This window comes from Mustela lutreola, chromosome 2 (genome assembly GCF_030435805.1).
Source record: "Mustela lutreola isolate mMusLut2 chromosome 2, mMusLut2.pri, whole genome shotgun sequence".
NCBI classification, from domain to species: domain Eukaryota; kingdom Metazoa; phylum Chordata; class Mammalia; order Carnivora; family Mustelidae; genus Mustela; species Mustela lutreola.
This window is the reverse complement of record NC_081291.1, coordinates 88,883,793-88,896,024: the sequence shown is the minus strand read 5'-3', so window position 1 is coordinate 88,896,024 and position 12,232 is coordinate 88,883,793. Positions and strand designations below refer to the sequence as shown.

General features: G+C 37.9%; 1 protein-coding gene across 6 annotated transcripts in view; it reads right to left on the bottom strand.

Moving 5' to 3' along the window:
* Window positions 1–344: 344 nt before the first annotated feature.
* SATB1 (SATB homeobox 1) overlaps window positions 345–12,232 on the bottom strand; it is a 99,646-nt gene continuing 87,758 nt past the window's right edge. For 4 of the 6 annotated variants that reach the window (XM_059162516.1, XM_059162517.1, XM_059162519.1 and 1 more), the window contains exons 10-12: window positions 4,913–5,116; window positions 4,272–4,367; window positions 345–2,562 (exon numbers count right to left, since the gene is read on the bottom strand). In XM_059162516.1, the coding sequence (XP_059018499.1) occupies window positions 2,059–2,562; window positions 4,272–4,367; window positions 4,913–5,116 (804 nt within the window). In that variant the 3' untranslated portion in view covers window positions 345–2,058. The remainder of the gene's footprint in view (window positions 2,563–4,271; window positions 4,368–4,912; window positions 5,117–12,232) is intronic. The other 2 variants (XM_059162520.1, XM_059162521.1) reach the window with 2 other exon arrangements.

Genomic DNA, 12,232 nt, shown 5'->3' with positions numbered 1-12,232 from the left:
CCCAGTTGCCTACCAATGAGCTCATCAGTGCCTGGAAAAATGTTAGGCATGAAGAGATTGGACAATTTCAGAACCAACTATCAAGGAACCCACACACCCCTTTTAACATCTACGAAATCTTAAAAAGATGCATCCAAAGAGAAAATGAATACAAAATGATAATCAAAAAATCGAAACCCTGGCTTCAATCTTTTCCATGACCACCAGTATACCTCATTTTATATCGCGGAGTGTATGGAGTTTGATGTTGCAAGAATTTTGAAGATGGTGTTTAAAGTCCGCGTGTGTTATTCTTATTTTCTTCATTCAGTTCTTATAGTTATGACATACAAAACCAAATGAGCTCAGAGTTCTTAACTTATATTCCATTTATAACTTAAAAAAATACATTGCTTACTAAGAGGTTTTTATACAGAAGGTCCATTTTTTACCTACTTATGTTACTGATAAAGGCCTTTAAAATATCTATACATTAGCTTAAAAAAGTGTTACCATAATATTGTGAAATAAATGCAGATGGATTCATTCTAAGCACATAACTCCTAGACAGTGTATTTACGTTTTTCTTGGCGAGTCTTCTGACCATCCTTCTATCTCTGTTTATTAGGCAAAATGTTAACCCCAAACAGGTTATGGTCTTCGTTGTTAAACTTAAAAAATGAGCATGTGTTTGTGATTTAAATTTACAGTGTTTTGAGTGATTTTTCAATCTTTTTTTTAAATCAGTAAAATATCATCAAGAAAATATTAACATGCACCTAACTGAGAGGGCCATCTTTGACCTTTAAAGTTACTTCACATAAGCAGACAACCCTACCATGTCATACCATACAAACAATTTTAATTGTGTAGTTACAGTCAATAACCACTCCTAATCAGAACATTTCTGCATAAAGAAAATTGTGATACACTTATAAAAACAGCCAGCTGTAACAAAATAGCTGGTGTTTTCATAGCCATAAACTCATAAAAAAGAAATACACCTTTATACAGAAATTTTATACAGATGTAGCTTTAAAATTGATTGTAAACCAAAGGAAGACACATTGCAAACATCAATTATTTTCACATTAATTGCATAATTTTCTAAGGTGATCTATTAGTTTTATTTACCTAAGCTTATTTGCATGATAGTAAAAATTGCATACAACAATAAGAGTGAAGCTTATAGTATGAATTGCTTGGATAACATAGAGCACTTTTTATAGGCAACTGTGTAAAGCACATTTTCTCTATTTAAAACTTTTAAGACACTTTGTTTTACTGCCCATCAAAATACATTTATAAATAGAAAAGAATCAGTATGGTAACAAGAGAAGCAATATTACATTTAACGGAAACTTCCAAAAAATTAATTACAACATGATGCTGCAGGATCTACAAATAAATAATGAGGACTAAATTGTGTTTCACATTTTCTTTTCATTTTTTAAAAAATCATGTAACAATGAGAATGAAAAAAATTACAGTGAACTTTTATTTCGAAAATAAAAACAAATTTGAATTACGGCAGTGCCATATAATACAAGGCATTTGTTGGCATATGTCATCTTTAAACTGCATTCCACAGTCTATAGTTCTTTTGTAACATACAATAGAGTAACAAACTCTTTTTTTTCTTTTTTTAAAATAAGGGGCGAGTTTCCAAAGATCAGTGTGGAGTGTTACAGAAATAATTAAAGGAAGGAAATAATAATCACAGAAGTTATAATGCTTGTTTGAGGCTCCAGAATAATAATTTTTCAAAAAAAAAAAAAAATCACCGGTATCATGCTTACGGGGTACACACCTTGATGTGTCCCGTGAACACAAATTTTAATTTTTAACACCAAACAATCCTCGATGCTTCACCTGGGGCTGCCAAGCAGTTTGTAAAACAGAGTAAAACATTTAGTGCAGTCTGCATTATCCTTTCTCCACTTTCCTGTTTGTGCAAGTTTCTGAAGATTCATTGGTCAAACCATGAACAGCAAAGGTTTTCTGAGAGAATACAAGGTGGACTTCTCATTTCGTTTGTAAATACCAGTGGCACTGATGAATGAAAATAATACTTTGATCTCAGTCTTTCAAGTCAGTGTTAATGTCCGTGTTGCCTTCCACTGACAGCTCTTCTTCTAGCTTCACCGAGAAAAGGGTGTTAGCATTTTTGTCTTGGACACTCTCTTCCAGATCCTTAAGCAACTCCTCTTCCTTGTATTCGGCCACATCCACCTCCAAGCCGGAGTTGTCCTTCAGTTTGCCGTGGTGCTTCAGATAATACCGCTGGTTCTGAAAGAACTTGATGATGGTGTACTTGGGCAGGTCAAGCTGCGCGGACAGAGTCTGGATGGCCTCTTCGTCCGGGTACAGGCCTACGTCTTGGATGAAACTCTGGAGGATGCCCAGGGCTTCCACGGAAATTTTCGTTCGCGGCCGGGTCTTCTGCCGGTTCTCATCCTCGGCCTCGGCGGGAGAGGCCACGGTGGGCTGCCGCGGGGGGAGCCGGGGCCCGGCGGGCTGCTGCGCCTGCGCCTGGGGGGGCGGCGGCGCCGGCTGCTGCTGCGCCTGCGCAGGCGGCTGCTGCTGCAAAGAAACAAGCGGACAGTCAGAGCTCTGTCTTCCCTTCCCGGCGGCGGCGGGCAAAGCCAAAGCGGGCTGGAAGGAGGAAACTGGGGGCTGGGGAATCCCATCTGTAGTTTCTCCCACCTGGAGCTCCTCCGAGGGGGACAAAGATGCAGGAGCAAAAGGGAGGCCAGCCAGATGGCCCTCAGCAACAGGGAAAGGAGGCAAAATGATAAGAACCAGGAAGGGGAGGCTTGACTAGGGTTTTGGGGGGCTACTGGGCTTCCTCATCAGGGGTCAGTGGAGCCTCCCTGCCCTTCATTTGCAGTCTGGCTCACGGAAGTGAAAGCTCAGCGCGCCGAAAATGTGAGCCGTGAACTTCATCAGAAGGATACGCATCAGAAGGTGAAGACAGCAAAGCAAATTATGATGTAAATAATTAACAAAGATTTAACATGAAGATTGAGGAGTAAGGATTTCAAAGGCATTTTAGAAGGGAGTGCTACAGAGCCGTGGGGGGAAGAAACCTGTGTTTTGCCCCATTTCATCCATGGCTAAAGCATGGAGCAAGAATAGAAAGTCTTATTTAAATTCCAAATAAAATGGATAAATGTCTGCTGTTCTTCCGCATTATCCCTTCAGACTCCAAAGGATTTCTGAGATTCTCACGTTTGTGAATTTCCTACCAGTCAGTTCGGATTTAATACACACACAATTTCTTACCAAATTGCACTAGGCTGACACTGCAAGTTTTTTCTTACTGAAAAATAAAAGTTTGATCCACTGTACAACGGCTAGCAAATTGTTTTGTCTATAGTAAACTCATGTGATTAGGATTTAAATTTAGTGTATACAGACACTTTTTCATAATTAGTGTCTGTATATGTGCTGTAATTTCCATACACAATTATACATAACAAATGTGTGACACATGCACATACTGTATACTCTATAACCATAATTCTCATCATCAAAGCAAATCAACCTGTAAGCGGCAAAATATTAGCGCGTTTTTACTGTGCCTAAGCATTTCTTTTTATCCCCCTAAGAAACAATTTTATTAAAAACAATTTACATCTTCAAACAAGTACTATTTTTATTACTATACATATACCTTTCTCTTTTTTTGTTTTTGCTAAACAGTAAGTTTTTCAGGCTTTCATGATTATTTTGGTGCTTGATATCCTAAGGGATTCTCTTTTCCAATTTATCTTTAATACATACTCAAGGATTTTTTTTTTCCTAGTGGATGGATAACCCTATTATTGTTTTTAGCTACATATATATTCCCCACTCACCCCCACAGCAATACCAAAAAAATAATGCAGGTGATTCAAAAAAGACAGTAGAATTTTAGGATTCTGGAAGGCAGTGGCATTTTCTCTTAAAGGGAGAAGCTAAAAACATCCCCTTAGATTTAACAGGAAAAGGTTCTATAGTTCCAGCTCATTCAACACGCTTCCTTAGAAATCAAGGCCACAGGGCACCACAAACTACCTGATCCCAGAGCTTTCCAATCTAGATTCATAGGGGAGTTCCCTCAGTGGATGAATGCAGGTAAGTCCCATGACATGACCAGCTAAGCACACGGCTGAAATCTACTGGCACAGTGGTCTTTGGCCACCACCATGGTTAGTACATTCTCTGCCAAATCTGAAAATCCTGACCAAGGGAGCAGGTCTTTACACCACCCCCTCTCTTGCTGGCATAGGTAACTTGTGCCCGCTCACCTGGGGAGCAGCACCGAGCCATGGTGCAGGGGTCAGCAGGCCCGGTAAGAAAACGCCTCTAGACTCTCCTTTCCCAAGGGTGGTGGGAGAGGGGCTCTAAAGGAAAGACAAACAGACATGACTCACCCCTAACCTGTGTTCTGTGAGGTTGTAGGGAGACAGCTACAAGGTGAAGGAAGGGCTGAGGAGTCAGAAACAAGATTCCAATTAGGTTTCCCTCCCCTCCTCTCTTTGGACAGTATCCAAGGTAGAAAGTTGAGATTGTACAAACCTCCTCTATAGAAACAGCAGTTAATTCCTTTCCAAAAGGGCAGTATTGATAGTCATTAAAAACATTTGAGCTCTCACACAAAAAAACACAACCCAATTCTAACAAAGACGCACTTGCCAAACCAGTAGGGCAAAAAAGGGGGATCCTGCTACTTAGTGGGTGGGGAGATGAGGAAAGAGGAACACAATACACATGCTGAAAAAAGTGTGCTAATTTTCCTTTTATTCCCCTGAGCAAGATGGCAGTGTATCGTTATCTCTTGCTAAAGCCTATGTTTAGATTGGCGGGAAGAAGAGAAACGCTAATTTCCCGGCTAAGTTTAAAGCTCTATTTACTTAGTGCTATATTGAATTGGCCAAGGTAAACGAACCTGAATCTGCTCCGCTGGAACATGGATAATGTGGGGCGGCCTGTCGCCATGGTGATGTACCGCATTGCTCTCCTGTTCATAAATGGCATCACGTTCTGGCTGAGGAAGACTGAGGAACCTTCGGATCATGGAGAGGTTCTCCCACAGAGTCCTGTTTTCTGGAGAAGGATCTTCTTTCCAGCGTAACAGCTCACACAACCACCCCTTAGAGACAAGGGCATAATAGGTCAGTTTGTGCCTGTGGGGGTTGATACTTTCCAGTAAGGGCTAAAAAGAAAAGACCCTATGAAGTTAACTTTTTTCATAAGCTCAAAAACACTGCAATCTGCTTAAAAAAAAATGTTTTTTAACCTGATAAGAGAAAATAGCTGAGGCTATCAAGGAGGCAGGCTCTGTTTCCAATAAATGGTCAGATTTGCCTTGTAAAGGGGTCATGTTTTTTAAGATTCCGAGGGCAAGACACATTTACCACGGACTTTGCAATACATGAAATAGGAGAAAAGCAAAGTTGAACGTGCTTCTCATCTTGCCCAGCCTTCTTGTCTGATGAGCAGCCATCTGAGTTCCTGAAGGTATTTAAGAGCTAAGATAGATTTTTAAAATAATTTTTTTTCCTAAAAGGATTCCCAAAGTTTATGATTTTTATATTCAGAAGGAAACTATTTGTAAATTGTGTGTGTGTGTGACACAGAGAAAGGACACGTGCTATAGAGTGAGCAAGAATGTTGTCCATTGTAAAGCATAATCATCAGAATGGGTGTTAGAAGACTTCTCCAAGAAACAACTTTCCAGCTCCAAGAAACAACTTTCCAGAAAGACATCTCAGAGCCTGTTTTTTCTGCCCACTGTAGTGTGCCACATATGATTCACCAGAGAAGAATTTTAATAGATTTCCTGAACTGAGAGAGAAGGAAACATGCAATGAATGCCAAAACCTGCACCTCTCTGATGACTCCCCTAAGGCCCTATTTTTGGTCCTCAGATTATCCAGAACTGAGTGGTCCAAAAGACTACATCACCTAGCAAAACCTCTAATCCTCATCCCAAACGTTCTTCATCTCAGCTGCATGATGGACACTAGGCAATGGGGCGGAGAGTCAGAGGGACTGTCCCACCCAGACCCCCTTCACCAAGTAAGGCAACCACCTCCAGCTGCATGCTGCCTGCTGAAAGCTCACAGCCATCCTCTTCTCTGGAGCAGTGTTTCGAGTCACCTCACTTGGAGATGACTGGACAGTTACTCCACATCCTCGCTGACTCCTTCATACCCTGGGATGGCCAGTGATTGGCTTACCCAGGGGTACGACGTCCCTTTGGAGATAGTGTCCCTTTTCCTTAATCCTTCAATTTACTCTCCGGAGATGGCCCTCCCCCTTCTTCTTGCTCCCTCCCCCCATCAGTACGACGGCCTGAGACCATAATCTTACCGGACCCCTTCCTCGTCCCTATCCTCCCTCACTTCTTCCAGGTCCTTCACCAAATCATAGACACCGGATTCCCTGTCTTAGTCTCTGCTTTAGAGACTTGACCGAAGATGAAGGGATTCCTTGGAAATTCCAAGTAAATTACTGGAGGAGAGTAGAATGAGCACAGTTTCTTTATTATCTGGTTTTTAGAACTAGCCAAGGAGAGAGAGAGAGAGAGAGAGAGAGAGAGAGTGAGTGTGAGTGTGTGTGTGTGTGTGTGTGTGTGTGTTGGGACTGTTATCGGGGGTGAGACCAGAGAATGGTATGACTTTTCTTCTCTTCTTCCCAAACTGAGCCCTTGGAGAAAATTCTCCTTCCCCTTCCAACTGCAATATACAGTGAAAAGAAATAAGGCCCATTCTTCCTCAAAGGGCTGATTTGAGAGAATTTAAAAGAAAAGCTGGAGAGCTGATAACATCAACTTCCCAAGGCCCACAGATTAACCAGCCAAGGGTGAGTGACTGTTGCTAAACCTCATGAGATCTACTAATTTTTCTGAGACATTTGTTTCTCTACTCCGCAGGTCTTGTAATTAAACAAACACGTACAAGGGGTCGGTCATGCAATCATGCACCCATTCAATGCCACTGAATGCGTAATTCAAGGCTAAGAGAGCAAGCAGTAAACTGAAGATTTACCTGAGAGAATATTAGTTAAAAAAATAATAATTGTGATTAGAATGTCACTGAATATACTTCTTTTCTAACCACAGCAACTCTATGTTTATTTCCAGAAAAATATGATGATGTGTCCTATTTTAGCTCTATTTATGTAAGTATAATATTAACTCTCAAACTGTATTTGAGTATTTGAAGTATTTAGGACCACTTGCATATGGTGCCCTGGAGATGTTTATTTAGCTCTTATTGGCAAATATTTGCTATCTGGATTGAGCCATGAAAACATTTTATATTTTCCTATATCTCAGCTATTTCTTTACACTTTACATCTAAGTTCTGATGCTGTGCAGGTTTTAGATCCACACTTTCCTGCAGACTTGAATATTAACTGTGGTGAAGATGACGCTCCTCTCCTTTGTCTCCATTCTTCACCGACAGCAAATTGAGAGGCCCCCATGCCTGAACAGAGCAAATTGCTACAATTCTATTTACCTTTCAAGATGTTAGAAGGTTCATAAAAAACAACAGAAAAGTTATTCTGGGGAGGGTAGTTTTTTTGTTCTTAGCTGGTATTGTACACTCTTGCAGTAAGTGCTAAACATGGAATATCTAAGATTTTTTTTTTTAAGAAATAAACGTTTGTAACTATAAATTGCTAAAAGTTAAATTAAGAACAATTCACATAAGAAATACTTCTTGGAGAGAGCTGAAGAACTCCAATAATTTTTCCAATCCTTTAGAACTTCTTAAAGTAACAGATCAGTTAGCACTCGGATATATGTGAAAAAACATGTGGATCACAGATGTTCTTTGGAAAAGAAAATCATTAGTTCTTTTAAAATGGCTAATAATGATAGCTAATTCCTAAACAATCACACTCACGCTGGTTTAACAAATATTTCAGAAAAGGAGCCCTGACTCATTCAACAAATATTTTGCTCATATTGTCACTTCTGTGTATCTATACTTATGAGATGGATCCGTATTTTTATTAATTGCCCATGACTAACATAACATTTCCAGTAGTTTGCTATTAACCTCTGCCCTTAAATAATACTTCTAATTCCTTATCTAAAAATAATTTGATGAATTATAAGTTTGAAGCATGTCTCTGCTAGCCTTTCAAGAGACATGATGATTTTAAGAGACTGAAATCAGATGCTTCTTAGAAAAATATTTAACGGTGCAGCTGGGAACTGTTAGTTCTACAAGGGTATTCCAAAAGAAAAAAAAAAGAAAAAAAAACTAAACTAAAAGCAGGGAGTGCTTTTCTTGATGTGTGTATCTCTTAAAAAATAATGGAAAACAGACATTTTGACACGCTAGTTCTTTGTCAGTAGAGGCACTGGCACATTCCCAATTTATGCTGGCAAAAATAAGATTAATTCATTCTAATACTATTTAAATACCTTGGAATATTCTGACTGCCTCAAATCCTATCAATTGAGACTCTATTAATGATGACAGTAATCTGATCTATGTTTTGCCCAAAGTGACTAAAAAAGCCAAAAGCTTTCTAATTCCCCAATATCTTTTACTAAGTCACTTTTCCATAAGTGATACTGTTAGAGCAAATAAACTTGGTAAGACAATGAACATGTCAGAATATTGTAATATCTGACAAATAATGATGATTCCCCTAAGTACTGTATTAGTTTTTAAATGACAAATGTATAGATTTACTTGGTAGAGGAGAGACAAGAAATGAAATGCAGTACTTTGCTGCAAAATGTGAACATAATTACATTTTTAAGAGTGGTCTCTGGGACTTGAAATATTGTAAGACCATGGGCAGGAGTAGTGAGCTACTCTCCAAATTAAATTAGATCACGACTATTCCGTACAGTAGAAAAGACAGGAGAGTAACAGCCTTAAAATAATGAGACGGATCCATTCTCAAAAACTAAAATGGTACAAGGAACAGCCTAAACTTTAAATGTAGTAAATTTGCCAAGCAACATTACACTGCATATAAAGAGGGCAAAATATAAACAGTAGCCACATGTAAATAAATTAGTAAAACTTTCAGGATGTTACTACTTTTCAAACTGACGAAGTTTAATTTGACACCTTCTGTTCTAAACCCTTTGTTTCTATTCAAAATCACGCCTTGAGCTGTTGCTATCAATCACAGCGCTCCCTCTATTACTTAAAAAAAAAACTGGCATGAACCCTGAATAAGCTGAAAATGCCATGCAGATGAATTCTGAGATAATATGTTCAAACCTGTTATATACAACACAAATCCTGTAAAGTTATGTATTGTAAACCTACATTTATTGAGAACTAAAAGTCTTAAATCCATCTGCCACAAAGGAAATACTGTTATGTACTTTATAGTAACCAAGAACCATCTGCAAATGTCTTGCTACCGTAAGCAAGAAAATGGTGCAGAAGATGCATAAACCTAAGACTGCATGAAATAAATAACATTCGTTTGACTGGTTTTGGTGAGGGATCTATTAAAAAAAAAAAAAAAAAAAGTAAGATGGGGGGGGGGGGAGGAAAAGAGAAAATGCAGAATGACTGCCAAACCAGTACTGAAAAAAAAGCAAAACAAACTCAATGACAACACAATGGCAATTTATTATGGTCCATGAAACACATGACTGTATGCTCATTTTAAAGGAAAAATTAGCAGTTCTAAACTCAATATTCTAATGATGTGCTTTACTGACAGAATCTTGTTGTACCACATTTAAATAAAAATCCTGGCACCTTCATCTCTCAGCTGCTAATTTCCAACCAAACTCAATCCCTGATTTCGACTCCACTCTTTTTAGAACAATTAATTCAAGTCAATTCAGTTGGAACATTGTAACGGAGAAGGGGTATGCAATGATTTTAATTGAGTCAGAGAAGTAACCTTCTTTCTTGAATGAATCTATTGTACCTCTACAGACTCACACACGTCAAAAAGAGAACCCTTCCAAGGGCCTGTTCTGTGACAAAGGTGGGAGCACGTAACACAACTAGTTTTCCAGGAGAAAAGAGGCTTCAGCGTTCTCTGAGAAAAAAAAAAACCACAACTCATTTCCTACAATATACAGGTATGTATCTGTTACTGTTAGGTACATATACATTTTAAATCCAAGAGCTATAAAAATGAAAGAAAGAAAATGACAATTCTTGCTGCAATGAAGAAGGAAAGATACATTTTAAGAAACGGAAGGATAATTTGAATTCTAAAAAGCAAAACATTTTACAGTCTGTATTTATTCCCCCTCACCCTCATCTTTAGGTGTTATTTGCAGGAGTATTTTGTTCCAGTCTCTGGGGCATATAGTATAATAATATATGATATTAAAAGAAATCTATCTAAATAGGGACGTATTTGATACAAACATTTTAGTGGAAAGCATGAATTACATTTTAGCAAGTAGTAGGAACAAGGATTAAGTACATAATCCATTAAATAGTACTTCCAACACAAAAAATTCAGTATTGTAGACTAAACTACACCAGGCATTTTGAATGAGTACATTTTCAACAACAACTAACTATAAAGCTAGCAATTTATCATTCAGCAAATAATTTTCTACTTTTAAAAGAATCTGTAAGTGTTACTTATGCTAATGAAGACAGTTTTTAATCTGCCCACAAACATGCTAATAGAGGGCAATTTTTTTTTTATTTACAAAGCTGTCGGCACTCAAGGGTAATTTCATATCAATGTTCTATAAGCTGGGGGGAAATGGGTTCTAATTGTCAGAGTTGTGGAATCTTTCACCTTTAGCATGAAGGTTTAAAGCTATCACAAAGACGCAAAGTGACTAATGACGTTTTAAGCTACCCCTTTAACATCCCAGAAGTGTTCCATTTTCACACTTTTTATGTTTTTAACACCCACTGCCTCAAATGCAGTCTTAACACACAGTACTTTTCCGGGGGCCCTGAATGCAGAGACACACAAGGCCTCACGGAGGGAACAACCCCGGCTTCCAGGTCTGAGGCCTGGCGGCTTCCTGCACCAACTTCGACCCTCTTTTTCAAGAACAATCATCACACTTGAAACAGTGAGAAACAGAACAGCGGCAAAGCAATATTGAAAGCATTTTTAAATTATTTACTAGGTTAAGAGGGTGAAATGATACTTTAAATACATCAAATTTCATTGTCTAGGCCATTTTTTGGTGGCAGAGTGGTATTGATCTTTCCAAATGCTTAAAATTAACTATTTTCCAGAAGGTCATTATTTGATTAAAGGCATTAAAGTTGAGGGCAAGAAGCGATGCACTTTTTCTTCTTCCCCATTCAAATCATCATATAATTTAATAAAAACCATCCCATCATGTCCTGTAATAAAAACGCTTATCTTAAGATACTGTTCTTTACCTAACATATTAACCTTTAAATGTTATGAAGTTCTTCAGAAGAAAAACCTTTGCTAAAGCAGATTATTCTATAACATAATGAGAAGCCCCCACCATTAACATTAATAAAGATACATGTTCTCTTCTATGGAATTAGTAGGAAATACATTAATCTTTCTCCCCAGTTTAATAACATCTACTTTGTGTACAATGAAGAGAATCTCAGCAGGCACCATGAGTAAGTTTTCCTGCTAAGTTAACAATGGTCTTATTCAAGAAAACATGGGAAGTGAGTGTGAACAGAAATATACCAATCAATTTTCATGCTAAAAGTGGCACATTAAGTCTGCTTTATTTAAAGATGGGTTTTAGAAAGAAACACTTAGGGTCGTGAGTTCAAGTCCCATGTTGGGTGCAGAGCCTACTTAAAAAAGAAACAAATTTAAATGGGATACTTGTGTGTGTATGTATTCCCCAAATATGTTTATTTTCAAAGTATGGTTTCTGATATTTGTGTTTGCCGAAAAGAAAAAAAAAAAACCAATCATGTCATGATATTTAAAAATGATTATGATTCTTACATTTCTTTCCAGGTTATATAAGGAACTTATCTTTGCGAAAAATCTGTGGATTTCCATATTGTGGAAATAGGACAGACAATGACTACCCATAAATTTCTCATGAGTCCATTTTGCTATTTTGTCTTTAAGAGGTTAAATGCATCTAGCAGAATTTCCTGGAGGTTTCTTTCTTTTCTTTCTTTCTTTCTTTTTTTTTTTTTTCTGGAGGTTTATGTTCATACAATCTGAGGAAAAACTCCCATTAAAATTTAGTGAATTTTGAATAATCAGAATCATTGGTAAATAATTTTTTTTAAAGATTTCATTTATTTATTTGACAGAAAGAGACACATCTAGTAGG